Raw genomic sequence first — 18823 nt, 5'->3', positions numbered from 1 at the left:
TAGGGATCCTGCCTTAGGCAGAGGGTTGGACTAGGTGACCTCATGAGGTCCCTTCCAGTCCTATTTTTCTGTGATTCTGTCTGCATCCCTCAGTCCTCTCCTAAGCCTCAGAGCTCCTGGGTCTGCCAGGCCATAGGTTGCTCACTGAAAGAACTTGGGACTGTACTGTCAGGGAAAAGGACTTCCTGCAAGTTTCTTGGTCCTCCATTTTTGAAGGCTTCCTTCTCCTGGCACATCACAGCTCCTACCTTGAGCAAGCAAACAGGGACACTCACCGATCCAGTCAAGTAGGACAATGAAATGCCAAAGAGCCTTCCCCACGCAGCACCAATCAGCAGGGATGGGATGAAGACCCCTGCAGACACTGTGAGGCCATAGGTCCAGCAGGCCAGAAAGAAATACATCAGCGTGAACATCCCTAGGGTCATGGGGTTGTAAGTGCCTGCAGAGAAAGGAGGCCATGTCAGTGCATGTTGCCTCTTCTGCCCCTTGAGCTCACATACTTCTATGGATCAAATTCTGGCAGTGTGAAAGGGCAAATGTCAGCCCAGCAAGGGCAATCATATCAATGCCACTGCCTGGATGCAATAAGGAGATGCTGGTCAAGCAAGCCAATTCCATCTGCACATGAGCACTAGCACTCAAGGTACTGAAGCCCCAAGCAGACAGAAGCATCTCCCTGGCATCTCAGGATGGGGATTTGTCCCCCATCTCAAGCCCTTCATCTGTCATCCAGCACGTCAGCACCAGCCTGATTGCTTTCCAGGCTAATGCCCCTCTGTGTGCAGCTAAAGCAGTTAGGGAAACAATGCACGGAAAGTCTCAAAGGAGAATCAGTATTTCCTAATAGAAAGGCAAAGAACTGGCAGAGGGGTAGCACAGTGTGGGAGGCATTACAAAATAACCATTCCCTGGCCCTAGGTTTGCAGGGGCCTCTTGGTAGACAGCTTCAGAAAGATGATGGTGATAATGTTAAATAATAAAACCCTGGAGGGCCTTTCCCACTACACAGTGGCCCTACCTCCTACTGCTGGAACCCACTAAGCAGAACTGCTGGCGTTTCTTAGCAGTCCATAGATGAATTATGAATTGCAGGAAAAACACTTTCCTCCCATCAGTATTAAGCCTGTTGACTTTCAATCCTGTCAAGTTCCCCCAGGCTTGCATTCCAAAGGATGGTGGAGATTGAGCATACACCCTCCTTCCCTTCTCCCACCCCCTATACGCACCTCAGCAGTCTTTCAGTCCACTTCCGTCTCAACTAACCTGAAGTTCTGTGTCTCCTGCTGCAAACTATTGCACTTCTTTCCTCTTTTCATTAATATTAAACTCCAGTTCTAGTGCAGATCTCAAATCTCCTGCTGCTAAGCTTTTGCCATGATTTTACCTGACCAGTTAATCTGTTGCTTTGTTTCGCCAGAATAATCCTTTGCCTCATGCTTCATGAGGATTTTGTTTCCTTACCAGACACCTGTAAAGGATTTGTCTAACACTTTGGAAACCCCAGATTAGCTGTGCCAACCAGTCCTTTCTATGTTACTGGGAGAGTTGAGGAATTCTAATAAACTTAGGTGCAGTTTTTCTCAGGAGAAGCTGGTCTGGTTAGACCATCATCCCACACTCCTCTAGAGCTCTGTTTCATTTTTAAATCCTGTACCAAGTTCAGCGCAGGAAAGGTCCCTGCGATAATTACTATGAACAGCCCTTCTGTCTTTTGAAATTAAATGGAAGGAAAGTTTTGATAGCTACAATGAAGCTGCCCCACTGTACAAGGACTTGCATAAAATGGAGGCCCTTGTTGCAGGGCCTGAAATGCAGCCCTTTCCCTAAACATAGCCCCCACCAGCGCTCTCCTGACATACAGTACTAGGCAATAACCATTTAGTATTGCCAGGTAACTTTAGCATCCTAGTTTGACTGCTTTTATCATCTTTACCGACTGAGGACTCTGACCTACAATATAGAGCTGGGAGAGTGGTCATGGACCACGCAAGTTTTAAAGTTAAAGCAGGTTCCCTGGGTACCATGGGTTTTCTCTATATACAAAAGTCACTGCTACTTCTTCTGTAGTTGCCATCAAGTGTCTGCAACTTGGATTCTGTATCAAAAGGCTTGCTGTGGAATTTAATTGGCTGTTCTAGGAGAGGTAGAGGTAGAGGTGTCATTTAGATTAAAAGATAGGACTCTCTGGGGCACTCAAAATTAAATCCTATTTCACAGACAATCTAAAGAGTGAAATTCACATCCAGAAGGTAAATTCATTTATGAGCAAGAAACCCAGGTAATCAATCAAGTAGCAGCCAAGAATTGCAGCTTTTAGAGGGAATGTGTAAAACAGCTCAGAAAGACTGAAGAATGGAGAAGGCCTTACTACTCTGTCACCACAAGGTCTCTGTGGACTATTGCCACTTCCCAAAGTTTTCATCAGCATCAGAATCTCCTCCCCTTTGAGCACAGGGGGTATAACACTAACCTTAGATAAAGCAGGGACGGAGGGGAAGGGGGCAGAAATTTTCAAGGATGCCGTAGTAAAAGAAGAACTTGTGGATAAAATGTAGTGCAGTGGTTCTCAACCTTTTTAGACTCAAGGCACCCCCTCCATGACTTCTGTGAGTTAAGTGGCACCCAATTTCAAAAACAAATGTATACAGTATAGTGCTTACCCTCCTTGGAAAGGGGCAGGGCAGTGGGGGTGTAGCAGGGTTGTTCAGGCAGGGACAAGCATTAGCCTGCATTTATCTTCATTGCTTATCTGCTTATCTACTCACACCTCAAAGCACCCTTTCAAAGGATCTGGCAGTACCCCAGGGTGCCCTGTACCTTGGTTGAGAATCACTGATCTAGAGGATGTGAACTCTTCATGTCATTGGCTCCTGCTGCACATAAGGCTTTGATCACTCAAACTCAACCTACTCACATCTGTCTAGGGCCTATGCCACTTTTTTACAAGCAAAGAATCACAGGGTTGGAAGGGACCTCAAGGGTCATTTAGTCAGCGATACAAGATAAGCTGTTGTTAAACCACCCCAGACAGATGCCTGTCCAGCCTCTTGTTGAAAAATTCCAGTGAAAGGGATTCCACAACTTCCCTGGGCATTTTGTTCTGCTGTCCTATAGTTCAGAGAGTTGGGAAATTTTTACTGTGATTTAATCTGAAACTGTTTTGCAGCAGCCTAAACTTATTGTTTCAAGTCCTACCCTCTGCAGCAAAGGAGAAAAGTTGTTCTTTCTCCTCTTTATGACTGCCTTTCCAAAGTTTAAATACTGCTATTATTTCCTATCCTCCAATCTCCTTTTCACTGAACTAACCATATGTTTCCTCATATAACTTGCACTCCCATCGCTTTATCATCTCTGTCGATCACCTCTGGATCCTCTCCAGTTTTGCTACATCCTTCTTAAACTTAAAAAAGTTACAGTAACCCAGAATTATGCACCATAGACTGGTTAGGCCTCAGCTAGACTAAATGGAAAGGTGTTATCATCTCCCATGTTTTACATGCTACACTCCTGTTAATGCAACCCAAAACAGCATTTGCTTTTTCAGCAATTATGTCACACTGCTTGCTCACACCAAAGGTCTTTCTCTGCAACTCTACTGCTTAGCCAACCATCTCCCATTATGTTTTGGTTTTCCCTCCTTAAGTTTAGCCCCTTACATTTGCCTTTGGAGAACTGCACACAAGATAACAGAATGAAATTCAATGATCTACTGGCATCCTTTTGAATTTTCCTCCTATCTTCACAAGTTTTTAAAGCCCTCCCAGGTATGCCATCTACAAACTTGATCAAGCAGGAAGAGCAAGCTTCGTCCAACTCATAAATAAAAATGTTAAACAGCAGCTAACCCAGAGCAGATTCCCGTGAACCCCAATTGAAATAGGTCACTGATTTTTCTTCAAAACTTAGAAGATCCATCCCAAGTTACAGAATTTTACAAGCAAGTAAAGCAAGACCAATGCAGAAAGTTCTGATGTTTTGACAAGGAGTCAGTGGAGACTGGCTAGTGCACCAAGTAACTTAGGGACAAAGGATTTTGTAAAAGGCTTATGATGACACTCTCTATTTTCAGCTTCTAAAGCTTTGCTGAGAGGGATGGAAGGAGAGAAACAGCTATAGTGAGCAAGACTTAGCAGATAAAGAGTGGTAACAAATACCCTTCCCCCTACAGATTTCAGTGGGCACTGTTCTGGCCAGAACTGCCCTCATCAGCACCTGGCACAGTATGGTCTTCACTGTGTATAAATGATGGACAACATGTCTGGCAGGAGCCTTGCTCTTCTCCAGAAGGGAGGGAGGTCTTTTCTGGAACTCTTACTGACTTGCACTCAGCCCACAGAGCAGGGAGCATCAGGGAAAGGGGGTGGTATATTGTGCCCCACAAGGGAGAGCTGCTACTGCTACCAAAGCAAGGAATGTAACCAGTGCCCCACTCCAGTTTTGCTCATGTTGTTCCACCCATAACTCAGGTCCCATTACATGAGCAGTAACAAACCCGGAGGGTCATGAAAGAGGCTGACGACACTTTTCTCTGGTGTGTTGAAGAAGGCAGTAGCCATCGAGTTATACTCGCCATCGGCACAGAAGAGCTGGGGGGAAGAAAGAAAATGACTGAGTGTTTCTTTTAGAGCTGGGAAAGCCCACACAATCTTAGTACAGAAAAGCCTCCAGAGCACTAGAATTTGTTCAGAGGCAGCATGGGAAAGGGTGGAAACCTATAAGGCAGTTATAACCAGGGATCCTGGTTTTCCACAATACAAAATCACAAACTTGAAATCCGTGACTAAAATTAAAAGCCCCCCACAGACCTGCTAGTGCCCCTCACCACCCCCCCCCACAGCCCTGCTCATGCCCCTTACACCCCACACAACAGCCGCCCAGCCCCACACATGCAGGCACAAACACACAAACATGCAGACAAACACACACACACTCCAGCAGGTAGGTGTGTATGGGGGCTGGGGGTGGGGAGGAAGGCATTGTGGGGTAGGCAGAACAAGAATGGTAGGGAGGAGTGCATCTCTGTGCCTGCTGGGGTAGGGGGCAGGGACACAGCAGGGGGGGAGGTGCGACAGCAGTGCTGTCGGTCTGCAGACCACACAAGTGCTGTCCAGCTGGGGGAGGGTGCAGCTCACACAGCAGCTGCCGCTGCACTGGGACGTGTGTGTGTGTGTGTGTGTGTGTGTGTGTGTGTGTGTGTGTGTGTGTGTGTCTTGGGGGGGAGGAGAGCTGCCTCACATGTGGCAGCTAGCACCACACCACATACCGTGCAGCTTTCCCATTGCTGACTGCGGGCAAATGGTGCAAGGTGTGGTGGCAGCCACTGCATGCGAGCCACCCCTCCCCCTGGCCACGTGAGTGTGCATGGCCCACAGAGGGACATTGCTGCCCTCACCCCCAGCCCTGCACGTGCAAGCGCGCACAGAGTGAGCTGAGCTGAGGGGCTGGCAGCACCCCTCCACCACAGCGCCCTGGGGTACACTCTGTTCCCCTCCCCCTCTCCCCACCTGCTCAGGCTGAGGGAGCAAAAGGTGTTGGGGAAACTCCTACCAGGAGTGTCTGCCAGCTGGCAGGCACTCCATGTCTTCCCCCAACACATCCTTGCTCCCTCAGCCCCCAGCCAGCTTCCCTGCCAGCCCTGCCTCACAACCCTCAAGCCCCACTTCACCTTTCATTCCTAGAGGTATCCTGAGGCAGCCTTTGGTGTCAGGTCCCGCCCTTTCCCCCTCTCCCTTCCCTTCCAGGCAGGGTTGGGGGTTTCCTGCCCCTTTTGCAAACAGCTCTTGCAAGCTAGAAAAGGGGGAAATCTGCAGGTTTCCCTGCTAAAAGTGAAAATCCATGGTTTTCTCTGATGAAACTGGGAAATCCATGGTTTTCTCTATTTTTCCACAGGAAATGGAAAACTCAGATCCCCGGTTATAACCCTGCTCACAAACACAGCCTTTATTCAGCCCTATTGCACATTCTCAGGTACATTGCTAAAACCCTGCATTACTGCAACTAGAGAGCCATTGACCTGCCAATTGCCATGCTTCATAATCTGCACCCAAGATAAGGAAGGTGGTACTAGTGACCTCTCCTTTGCCATTCCCCAATTTCCAAGCTCTTGAGTTGGATGCTGTGAGTTCTATTAACAGAATATGAATGAACTGATCTGCTTTTCTGCATTAATCCCATAACCCAGAAGTCCTTGGCTGGACCCCTACTAAACACTGTACTCAGCAAAACACAAACCCCAGTAGAGCCTTGCCTCATTCAGCATACACTTTAGTGCCTGCCCACAGTCCTAGCAGTGAGAAGGGACTGGCAACAATAGAAATGCCGAAGCTCCCAGTATCAGGTTTGAAGCCAGTTCCTCTAGAACAGGGATTGGCAATCTTTTTGCTACCATAGGACAATGTTTGCTACCCAGCCCCTGCCGAAGGCTGCAAATCTCTGCATCTGACCCAGAAATCAGCAGATGCTGCACAGGGAATATGGAACAAGGCAAAATGCAGGAACTGAGACACAATGCCTGTGCTGCCTGCACAGCAGCAAATGACAAAGTGAACAGCAGGCAGTAGGACCCAGGGGAAGTCTCCTCTGCCACTTTGGCTGAAGCCTGCTACAAAATTTCCCAAGCTAGGGCAGTTGGATCCAGTCTCTTCATGGTCCTGATCCAGCCCACAGGCCTTAGGTTGCTGATCCCTCCTCTAGGACAGCGGTTTTCAATTGAGTGACTGCCCTGGCACACATTGCACACAGCTAGATAAACCTAATGCAGGGAGGAGCATCCACTTTTGCCACAGCCCTTCCCAGTCTGCTCCTGCACACTCCTCCCAGAAACAGAGGCTTGCAGGAAGTTCCAACTACCCTGTGCATCTCCATTTCCAGGAGGTGCCAGGGGGGTCAGACCAAAAAGGGCTGCAGCAAGAGCAGATGCTCCTGCCTACATTAGGCTTACCTGGCTGTGCACAAGCTGCACACGGCAGTTCCACCTGACAGCATTGGTGGCACCACTTGGTTGAGAACTACTGTAATAAGGAGAGACAGGACAGCAGTGATTCTCAGCTGGGGATGCTGTCAAATTAAAGGAAGTTCTGGAAGGGTGCCTGGAGTCTAAGAAGGTTGAGAACCACCGTTCTAGCACCAGATACACATCTCTGCCTTGTTGGTTGCCCATTAAAAAAATTACTCTCACCTCTCTGTACTCTGGACCCCACCCCTGCCTTTCTAGGCTCCAAGTTCAGTTACCACTTCTCCTTAGGAGCAGGAAAGTTATTAAGACCACCCTGCCCAGGCCTGATCCCAAGAAGCCCTGGGATCACCTTGCCAAGCTGTGTAACACAGTATTCAGAGGTGTTTCTGAACAGAAGCCATCCTCACCGCTGGGGCCATGTTACAGCCTTGTCTCCTACCTGAAGGGGATAGGCCACAGCATTTCCTTGGAGGGGCTGGCAGTCCCTGGAGCAGTAAATCATCACAAATCCCACAGCTGCTGTCACTGCTGCCACCAACATGGCCTCAACCACTTGCAGGCATGGGCGGTGGATGTACCTGAGGAGAACAACACATGCCAACTGAACACAGAGCACTGCCTTTTGCCACCCAGGGACCAGCTGGCAGGAGCCCAAGCGCCAAACAGCCCACCAGTTCTGTCCACAGCTCTCTTCTGATGCATCAGCATTTTTTGTACCCCAATCACAACACCGATCTGAGCCAAGGTGCTGCCATCTAATTCTTCCAGCAAAATCTGTGGCTGTACATGCTGTACTACAAACACTACAACCAGAGGCCACCACAGAGGAAGCATTTCAAGGTGCAGTCAGCCACATTTGCAATGGATCAATATAAAAGGGGCTGTAGGTAGGAGGCTGAGGAATTGTTGTTTCCGTCTCATACAGCTTAGCTTCATCACTGTCCCAGAGGCACCACATGGGGCTGCATTGCAAACAAGAACCTTGGGTATGTTAATTAGATGCCAGCCTGCACTGGTGCCTCAGCCCCAGTGCCCTTAGCAGGAGACTTTATGTTATGTCACTGGGTTCAGCAACACATATATACTTATGTAAGAGATATGTTCATAGAGGGGAGGTCTCCTCTGCTGAAATGGACACACCCCACCAACCTGATAGATGCAGTCTTCGACCCCTTCCCAGGCATATTGCAGAAGCCACTATGGATCCCACTGCTAGACTGAACCCTGGTGACAATGTCCTGAGCATATGCAAGTACAAGAACATGCTGGAAACTGATGTGTAGGGCTAAGGCATGGGAGGCCAGAAGCAAGACAAGCTTTATATGTAGTTACTCTGGGCTGTCCTCACATCTCTGAAATAGGCCTCTCCCATCAACTGTTCTCACAAGGAGTCAGAGGAGGAGGACAGAAGGTTTCAGGGGAAATGGGTGGTCTCCTGCCTTTCCTTGAAGAGAACTACCACAAACAGTCTGACTGGACAAACATTTCAAACTGCAAATACCTACCATTAACCCAGAGCAGCCACTTTTTGGAAGGACCCCATCTTTTGACAGGATATTCTTCAACTCCCTAATGCTGCCACAGAAGGGTAACAAGACACTTCCTCAGTTCTGTTCCTGTAAGTGATTCCTCCCTAAGGCAGACCTTTTGGGATGCAACTAGGGCCTTAAGAGTCCAGCAGTTTTATTAAGCAAGTTGGGTTTGTTTTTTTTTGTTTTTTTTTTTTACAAACTTAACGGTTGTTACAGACTTCTGGCTGCAATGAGATGGAGCAATAGAAGTTTCCATTGCTCCAAATCCCCTGGTTCTGCATTGTGTTCTGTCTGCGGAACGACATGGTATCCTTCCCAATATGCACTAGCTGCTGTTTTTTTGAGCTAATTGTTAATGAAACGCAAGGTGCACAAACAGATAATTGTGAAACAGATTTTCTGGGTAAGTGGACAACAATTCTAACATGGAACACAGCCACTTCAGCAGATCTTTGAAGCAATGTGACTTGGTGCTGAAGTTTTCAAAATTGATTTTGAAAATCGGGCATAAGCCACTCAGGGTAAGATTTACAAAACTTTAATAGGTGCCTTTGCATGTGCTCTGGAGGCTGAGGGGGCAGGGGTGCTTTAACTAGAGTGGCTCCAAGAGCTGTTCCAATTAAAGTGTCTACAGCATCTTGTGTATTCAGCATCCTGCACTTCAAAATGGCAGGGGGGATGCTTTAACTAAAGCTTGTTGAACGAACTTTAGTTAAAGTGCCCCCACCACCATTTTGAAGCATGTGGACGCTGAACTCACAAGACACAGAGGCTGCAGGAGAACACTAAATATCACACTGCAGCAGGACTTAATTAATAGAGTCTGCTCTGACATGCTGTAATTACAAGGCATCAGAGCAGCCTCCCTGCACAGGTACTCGACGAGCTTATATATCATATAACCCTAGCATTTAAAAGCCAGGAAACTGATTGTTAAGTCAGTCATAGATCTTACATTGTTCAAATACTCACATAATAGAATGAAATGTCTTTCACAGAACTACTAGCCAATTGCCCATTAGGAATGATGGGGGTGGAGCATGCAGGGAGGGAACCCTGTGCCCCACTGTCCAGGCCCACTCCTCCTTTCCTCCGGCTGCATGAGGTCCAGGCCCACTCCCCCCCGCAGCGGTGGCAGGAGGGGAGAAGCGGGCCCTGGCTTGATGTGGGATAGAACTGGCCTGAGGATGGGCACAAGCCAGCCCGCCACTGCTGCTGCTGTGAGGAGAGCAGCAGGCCCAGGCTGACCTGGCAGTGGCAGGGGAATGGGAGGAGCGGGCTCAGAGCCATGGGGGAGGATTGGGCCTGGGCCCAAGGGGGGGAGGAGGCGGCCTGCCGTGGCAGTGGGGGGGAGCAGCAGGCCCGACCCAATGCGGCAGCAGCTGCAGCTGGGGGAGGGGAGGAGCAAGCCTCTTCCCCACCCCAGGCCCGGGGCCACTCCTCCCCCACACCCCTCCTCCCCTGTTGGCTCCAAGCCCACTCCTCCCGTTTCTCTGCCACCACTGGGTCAGCCTGGGCCCACTGCTCCCCCTCTGCCCGCGTGGGGCCTGGGCCCACCCCTCCCCTCACCCACTATTTCCCCCACCTATGTTGGGACTGCTCCTTCCTCCACCGCCGCCGCATCATCCCGTGTCAAGCCCCGCAGGTGGCGACAACGGAAGGGGGGAGGGGTGGGCTGGGGCCAGAGCTGTGGCCTTGCCCGCCCCCACACAGCATCCCGACCTCGCTCGCCCCCCCACGCCACTGCCACTGCCACTGCCACCTCCATGCCATCACTACCCTCTGTTCCGTCCGCTCCACTGCCCCTGCCTCTAGGGACCTGTTGTCGTCCATTGTCCCGTGTCCTCACCATCATGGTGGTGCTCCACCAGCCGCCAGCTCACTCCTGTTCAAACGTTTGTTTGCACTCCGATTAGCTGTTTGTCAGCCAATCAGAGTGTGAATAAAGCACTATGGACAGACAGACAAACAGACAGACAGATAAACTTAGGCTTTTATAATATTAGAACAGAAATTAGGGGTGGAAGGGACCTCAGGAGGTCTTCTAGTCCAACCCCCTACTCAAGGCAGGACCATCACCAACAAATCATCCCAGAAAAGCTTTGTCTAGGCTGGGTTTGGAAAACCTCTAAGGAAGGAGCTTCTACCACCTCTCTGGGTAACCTGTCCCAGTGTTTTACTACTCTCCTAGAAAATTCTTCCTAATATCTAATCTAAACGTACCTTGCTGCAACTTGAGACCATTACTCCTTGTTCTGTCATCTGCCACCACTGAGAACAGTCTAGCTCCATTGTCTTTTGAACCCCGCTTCAGGTAGTTGAAGCCCGCTGTTAAATCCCCTCTGTCTCCTCTTCTCTAGACTAAATAAGCCCAGTTCCCTCAGCCTCTCCTCATAAGTCATGTGCCCCAGCCCCTGAATCATTTTTGTCACCCTCTGCTGGACTGTCTCCAATTTGTCAGTATCCTTTCTGTAGTGAGAGGCCCACAACTGAAAACACTACTCCAGATGTGGCCTCCCTAGTGCTGAATAGAGGGGAATAATCACTTCCCTTGACCTACTGACAACACACCTACCAATGCAGCCCAGTATGCCATTAGCCTTTTTGGCAACAAGGGCACACTGCTGGCTCATATTCAGTTTATTGTCCACTGTAACCCCCAGGTCCTTTTCTGCAGAGCTGCTGCCCAGCCAGCCAGCCCCCAGCCTGTACTGGTACATGGGATTCTTCTGTCCTAAGTACACAACTTTGCACTTGTCCTTGTTGAACCTCATGAGATTTCTTTTGGCCCAATCCTCCAATTTGTCTAGGTCACTGAATCCTAGCCCTACCCTCCAGCATATCTTCTATTCCCCCCAGCTTGGTGTCATCTGCTAACTTGCTGAGGGTGCACTCTATGCCTTCTTCCAGGCACTGATGAAGACATTGAACAAAACCGGCCCCAGGACTGAACCCTGGGGCACTCCACTTGATACCTCCTGCCAACTACACATCAAGCCATTGATTACTACCCTCTAAGTCCGACGCTCCAGCCAGTTTTCTATCCACTTTACAGTCCATTCACCCAGCCTGCAAGAATGTTATGGGAGACTGTATCAAAAGCCTTGCTAAAATCAAGATACATCACACCATCCACTGGTCTCCCTGCATCCATAGAGCCAGTCACCTGATCATAGATCAGTGTTGGGCAAAATAGGCCCGGGGGCTGGATGTGGCCCACCAGGCTATTCTATCCAGCTTTGTGGTCACTGCTGCCCAAGCTTCTATCCGCTACTACATTCCCCACTAATTCATCCCTGTCTGTAGGCAGTAGGTCAAGAGCATGGCCACTCCAGCACTTGCACCAGGAAGTTGTCCCCAGTACTCTCCAAAAACTTCCTGAATTGCCTGTGCACTGCTGTATTGTGCACAGCAGATATCAGTATGACTGAAGTCCCCCATGAGAACCAGGGCTTGTGAGTGGGAAACTTCCATTAGCTGTTCTAAGAAAGCCTTCTCTACCACTTCCTCCTGGTCTAGTGGTCTATAGCAGACACCCATCACAACATCACCCTTGTTGCTCTCACCTCTGACCCTAACCCAGAGACTTTTAACAGGCCTATCTCCAGTTTCATACTGGAGCTCTCAGCAATTATATAGCTCTTTTACATAAAGTACAACTCCTCCTCCTCTTCTCCCTTGCCTGTCCTTCCTGAACAGTTTGTACCTACCCATAACAGTGCTCTAGTCATGCAAGCTATCCTACCAAGTCTCTGTTATTCCAATTATATCATAACACAACAAACCTAATTCTGAGCCATGAATCTGTTCAAAAGTCTTTTTTCTCTCATGGGAATTTAGAAACAAAATGTTCCCTTCAAAAGAATACTGCTACACAGGAATTACAGTTAATAAACTGACAAGTTGCCAGGATAATTTAATTAAATACCTATACAAGATGTTCAAGGAGCAGCTGCTCAGTGGGAAACTGTCTCTCTGCGAACATATTTAAAAATATTTGAGGCTGATCAGCAAGCTATTGATGTGTACATGTGTCATAATAAAGTCTTTCTGAAAGGATCATTGATTTATATAGTTGGGCTTACAATGAAAGGAGAAGATTTGTTTTGGGTCAGAGTGGAAGGAATGAACAAACGTGGATTTTTTTGTCCTTAAGAATGAAGGGTTGATCACACATGGACAATTGGAAACATGACATACATAACTGCTGGTTTTCTTGCTTTTGAGGGCTTGTACTCTGATGTGTCAGATTAGCCAACTGTCCCAGCTTAATTACTGATGCATCAGGGTGCATCTAGAAGCCTTCTCATGTTCAACTCTACAGGCCTCTGCCTGAATAGCACCAGTGCTAATACCAAGGGACTGAGTTTTATTTAGTTCTCACCTGATGCGGAACATGGTGAGCCAGTAATTCAAGGCATTGAACATTGCTCCAAGAATTCCACCTGCAAATACAAAAGGGAAACATCTGCAAAACCCCACAGACAGATCTGAGCAGTCACAGCCATGATAGAGCTGGTTTGTTTAGTGACCACATGACAACACAGAGGAAGACAGAAACAACAAAAGCTACAAATGAAGTATGGGCTTTTAAATGTGCGCTGTGTCGTGCGTGGTAGGTGGCATCTGAACAGAAATGGTTTATTAGATTATTCTTTACATCTTATCTGGTCCAAACTTCCTTCTACAATTCATAGCCAGAAGCCCTCCTGCCACTTCTAAACACCACACTTTCTTTTTCCCCTGGCTTTCTGGAAGCCCTTGTCACACTCCAAATACTACCAAGCAACAGAGGAACACAGAATTAAAGAGTCTTCACCTTTACCAAGAAACTTAAATTTGTCCTGATAAACTAGTTACAGCCCTTGGAAGCCTTAAACAAGAAGCTCAACAAAAGTCTTCTGCTTCAGTGTCTTTAATGGATTTCTCATTCTCCTCAGGAGATGTAATGAGGAAACTGTAAGATTCAGACAAGGAACAGGAGATGACCCAGACTAATTACATTGAAAGAGAAGAACAACCTTACCAACCACTCCCATAACTATGAAGATTGGAATTTCCTGGATCGTGTATTCCATTTTCTGTAAACAAAGAAAAATAGGGTTTTGAGCTCCTTTGGCATGGCAGCAACATGAAAGCCAAGTCATCATCTCTGCCCAAAGAACACCAGCCTTCACATCTGATGGCTGCAGAACCATCACTGGAGAGCAAATGCTGCAGTGCAGCTGCTTGCCCCAACACCCACATAACCTACATATTTCCTTGTGGAATCTGAGCCTGGAAGTAGCTGTAAAAGGACTACTTGCTTGGTTGAAGAGGTTCACAATTGGAGGTGCTGATCTTGGAACCCCTGGTCTTTGCAGAACTCTGGCTGTCATGACACACCATGTAGTGAGCTTAGAGCTTTCCAGAAAGACAGAGCTACCCAGTATTCATCCCAGAACAAAACTTCTAGGGAAATGTTACAAATGGGGACAGCTAGCCCTGACTGTCTCAGTAACCTTAATGATGCCCAGAAGGGCAGGCATGGGCATAGGACATCCAACACCCTGGTAGCACCCCTCCAATGCCTCACCTCATTATCAAACCTGCCGAAGTTGATAAGCCCTGGGTTAGAAAGGTCCCAGGCATTCCCATGGTAAACGCTCAGGACTGAGTTCAGTGTGAACGTAGAGATCATGGAGGCAAAGAACTACGGAGACAAGGAACAGAGTTTCATAGCATAAGACAGACCACAACTCTTCCATCTCCATTGGTTACCTGTCACCACACCCTCTACCTCTTCTTCACTCACTAAGGGCTCCCTACCACTTCAACCCACCCTCTGTGACACTCAGAGAGCTGTGCAGCAGAAGTCACTCTAGGGCTGAAGACAGCTAAGAAAAAATAGTTTTTGGGTATGCCTACCAAGGCACAGTGCCCAAATCCATGAATCTGTACACACCAGAAGTGCCATGGGGCAGGAGCCATGTCTTCCTTTGGAAATAGGGCAGAACCTCTTATCCAAGCCAAAGATCCAGTGCTGCCTCCTACAACTCCAGGCAGTTCCTTGGGAAGGGAAACAGCATCTTCCCTTCTGATCTCAGGCTTTGTGCCAAGAAAGCTTTGCCCTAGATTCACTCTGCCATTTCATTCTGAATGGAGCACCAGCCACAAACCCAATATCCAGGACACAGGGCAGAGCAGTTCTGCCCCTCCCCAGTCCAGGTAACCTGGGGGAAATGGGTAGCTGAAACTAAGGCTATGACACCAAAAGCCAATTCAGAAGTTAGTGCTCAAGGAGGTGGTATTTTACAAGTGCTAAGTGCCCACAGTCCCATGGCACCAGGTTCTGCATAAGCATGCAAGCAGACCTTGCCTCTGCCTCCTCACTTTGGGTTTCTGACACTTACAATTCTCCATGTCAAGAACTGATTCCAGAAGGAAGCTCCTTCTTCCAAGCTGAAGAGAACTCCCCCTTGGAACACAAAACACACCACCATTAGAAAAAGCCTGCTCAGTGACCTACAACCTCCTTTTTCAAGGACTACCATGGACCAGAGCTGTGGCACCAGTTGGAGCAACAGCCTTCACTTACAAGCTCTGCATATATGCAGTAAGCAAATCACATCTCACAAACCCAATTCGGGCATGCAGAGACAAGAACACAGCATGAAGACCTTTCGTGTCCTCTATATGTATACTCTCAGCTATGGCTGACTGTGAAGGGGAGGGACTTGGTGGGGCTGACAGGCCTTTTAGCTCTACTCAACCCAGGGCACATCATACTTTCTTCCACCCAAGTTGTTTGGGACTCTTTTTTCAAGGCTCAAAGTGAAGTCAGTGGAGGAGATAACTTCCTGAATAGCACACATGTCTTATGGCTGTATCTGTACTTCACAGGTCCCTGCCCTCACACCTTATTTCTCAGGGGTTTACCTGAAAAATAAAAGAGGGAGTTGTCAGAGTATCAGACATAATCTCAGCAGAGACAAACTGCCACGGTAGAGAACTTTGTATTTTGCCACCAAGAGGACAGGGAAAGTTATAGTTTGGGGAAAGGGATTCAGTTCCAGCGCTATCCAAGCTCTGTAACAAGTACTGCAGGGGGAGATTTGAAAGTTGCAGTTTCAGAAACTGCTCAACAGGAAACAAGCAGCACCCAAAACTGCTGGTGGGGGAAGGGGGCTGCTGCCCAAGGTATATCAAGTGCAACCTACTTCCCCTTGCCCCCCAGCAGTCACAGGAAAGGCCTTAATTTTCTGACTGATCTTGTACTGATCACTGCAAGGCAGTTCCACGAGGGAGTGGCAGCGGGGTAAAGTGTGGGGGGGGATGAATATGTCTCCAAGGTTTTTCCAGGCTGCAAGGGAAAAACCATGGTTTCCCATGTTTTTCTCCTTTAAAGAAGAATCCATTTTTAAAGTTTGCTGATCCACTTCTAAAATTGGTCCATGACCCTTTCATATATTCTTGCGACTCACTTTTGGGTCGTGACCCGCAGTTTGAGAAACGCTGATCTAGATGCTGAAATTGGGTATCCCTTGAAGAAGTAGTTAACAATAGCATAGTGATGCACACATCCCCTGCAGTAATAGGGTCAGCAGGGAATAGGGGACACTCTGTTGTTTACCAGGGGTTACCAGAAATAATGGCCACAAACTGAAGGAGAACAGATTTAAATTGGACATAAGGAAGAAATCCTTTGTGGTAAGGACTGCCAAAATATGTAATGGGCTTCCTACGGTTATGATGCTTTCCCCTACCCTGGAGGTGTTCAAGAGGAGATTAGCTAGGCATCTGGCTGGGGTTACTTAACCCCAGCGCTCTTTCCTGCCTGGAGCAGGCAGTCAGACCCAATAATCTACCAGGTCCTTTTCGACTCTAGAAATCTATGAAATCTATGGAAGGAGCTGGTCTGTGCATGAATATACAATAGCAGAAGAACTATGATGCTTTACCAACTGGGGCACCAAAAGCAGCCGAAACACCAGCAGCAGCTCCAGCCGAGACAAAATCCCTTTTCTCTGTGTCTCTGCGGAAGTATTCAAAGATCTGAAACGCAACAAAGGGGACTTTACCTCTGCACAGGTTGCTTAAAAGTGATTCAAACACAAAAGAACCTGCAACAGAGAAACTGTGTATTGGACCCAATGCACCCTTCCCACTGCTAGGATGGGGCTATCACCCTCCAGTCCTCCTCTGTCACATATGGTTTGGCCACCTATTGTGAACCTCACAGCTAACAGAGTGGCTTTCCATCCTATTCAGGATACATACCACCTTTCACATAGACCAGATTCTCCTAGCCATAGATTGTACTGGGAAAGTGACAGGCACCTGCTGTAACTTAGAAAAAAGCAACTCAAGGTGGTCCAAAACTTGGCTCCTCTTCTGGAGGAGGACTTGATAGCCACATCCCCTTCCCAGCATGCACATGCTCACCACCCTCTTTTCAGGTGAACTAACTAACCTTAAAGTCACGCTTCAAAGATGTGGATCTTCCTTGTGAGATCCCAGCTGCAATGACTGCTCCAGAGTGAATCATTGGCCCTTCCTAAGAACAGAAAAGCAGACATTAGGCAAAAAGCCCATTTCTCCTTTAAGAACCTGGCTTGAGATGGTAATATGTGCAGGGAACTAGCTCCTACCAGACTTGGACCCCAAGAACTTTGGCCACACTGAGGCTGAGAGTGGGAATATACTATTTCATTAGCCCTAGCTCCAGGAAAGGAAATACCCTCTCAGGAAATGCAAGTCTTATGGCAACCCCCAACTTCCTAATTCTACAAGTGGTTTTTGAGACACTGCCAGGTTCAGATGATCACAGACAAACCAGCATGCTGCCTGGAGCAGCCAGCGAAAAGGTATGCTCACAAATGCAGCAGTTAACAGGGAACCCTTGGATTCCAGGACACAGACCTGCCATTTGTAATCACAGAAGTTACATATATGACTGCACCTTTGCCTGCTAAGGTCCCAATGGGGCTCTATGGCAGGGCACCTTCTGGTATAGCAGGCAGCAATTTACAGGGTTCATCTCCTATGTGGCCTCTTGTAAGAGCCCAGCAAGGCCATAGGCTGCTATGCCCCTGCCTTCAGCCTTGTTCAGCATAGACTCTGGAGTCAAGGAAAACAATTCTCCCCTGAAAACAGGGAGCTGCCCCTAAACACATGGATGTGTATGACGGTATAGTAATCTTGGGACACATGCAACAAGCAATATAGGAAGGGAGTGTGTAGCACTGGGTGGTCATTGCGCACTGACAGTGAGCCAAGATCACTCTGTGAAGGGGGTTGATGAGAGTCCAGTTCTCTTCCTCAGCAGATTACCTTCCCCACAGCCAGGCCTCCAACCACTGAGAGAATCACTCCACAGACCTTAACCATCAGAGTCTGCAAAAAAAAAAAAGGAAAGTCCTTTGCTAGCACAGGAATCTGCAAGTCACTGGCCATGCTGGAGTGGGGGAGATGAGCAACAAAGACACTTTGATCTAGGGGGAGGAGGAAAAGCGCCTGGTTGCCTCAGCCATTCTTCACCTTCCCAGAGATCACAAGCAACAGGCAACAACTAAGGCAGGTACCCAGTACCTTTCCGGCTACAGGGGTGGAAATGAAGGATGTCAAAGACAAGCCCTTTGGCTCTTGACTGAGGGTCATTGCTCAGCCTGGAGCTGGCTTCTTAACCCTGTTCAGTACAAGTTGCCTTGCAACAGCCTCTCTGACAGCTGAAATATAAACCCTTGTAGCAGCAGCCAGTAGAAATCCTGGCATACAGGCCAATAGCCCGCTATGTCCAGGGACCAGAAAGTGCCCAGAGCAGAAAACCCCAAATGCGTCAAAGCCCTGCTGCTTACACAGAGGGTCCCATATACACATACAGACAACACAATGTCAGTAAGACCCTCCTCATCCTGTGTGCCATTTAGAGCTCACTGTTACTGTGATCTCATGGGCCTGCTCACCTACAAAACCGTTCCCCCACTGTCAAAGCATGCATCCTACCCCCTCACCACCTCTTCCCCTGGATAAAGAGGCACTGACACAATTTATCAGATGGCCCACAGAACTCTGATTAAAAAAGATGCAATTACAGCAGACGCACCTGGAGGTAAAATGGTCCCCAGGGTCACTCAAAATGCAGGGGATATAATGCAACTGCTGGAACCTGAGGACTCAACAGCTACCGCTGCTTGTATGTGTTAAAAAAGAAAGAGTCCAGGGCTATTCTAGCAGAGCTGTCCCATGAATGTACTCAGACCATGACAAGCATAAGGATGGGTGAATAGTGCCTAGCAGCCCTGGGACACCAGTACAAGAGTAGAAGGGCTGCTGTGGAGGATGCCAGAAAGGC

At 48.3% G+C, this 18823-nt stretch overlaps 1 protein-coding gene across 1 annotated transcript in view; it reads right to left on the bottom strand.

Moving 5' to 3' along the window:
* Positions 1–18823, bottom strand: part of CLCN7 (chloride voltage-gated channel 7) — a 65321-nt gene that overhangs the window by 12332 nt on the left and 34166 nt on the right. Inside the window, exons 8-17 of the mRNA XM_019540053.1 lie at positions 17803–17865; positions 16943–17026; positions 16431–16524; positions 14883–14947; positions 14066–14182; positions 13517–13571; positions 12875–12935; positions 7398–7536; positions 4496–4589; positions 276–442 (exon numbers count right to left, since the gene is read on the bottom strand). Of these exons, the coding sequence (XP_019395598.1) occupies positions 276–442; positions 4496–4589; positions 7398–7536; positions 12875–12935; positions 13517–13571; positions 14066–14182; positions 14883–14947; positions 16431–16524; positions 16943–17026; positions 17803–17865 (939 nt within the window). The remainder of the gene's footprint in view (positions 1–275; positions 443–4495; positions 4590–7397; positions 7537–12874; positions 12936–13516; positions 13572–14065; positions 14183–14882; positions 14948–16430; positions 16525–16942; positions 17027–17802; positions 17866–18823) is intronic.

This window comes from Crocodylus porosus, unplaced genomic scaffold (genome assembly GCF_001723895.1).
Source record: "Crocodylus porosus isolate Cpor-Errol unplaced genomic scaffold, CroPor_comp1, whole genome shotgun sequence".
Lineage (NCBI taxonomy): Eukaryota > Metazoa > Chordata > Crocodylia > Crocodylidae > Crocodylus > Crocodylus porosus.
Note: the sequence above shows the minus strand (reverse complement) of the source record. Positions and strands in the feature narration are given on the sequence as shown.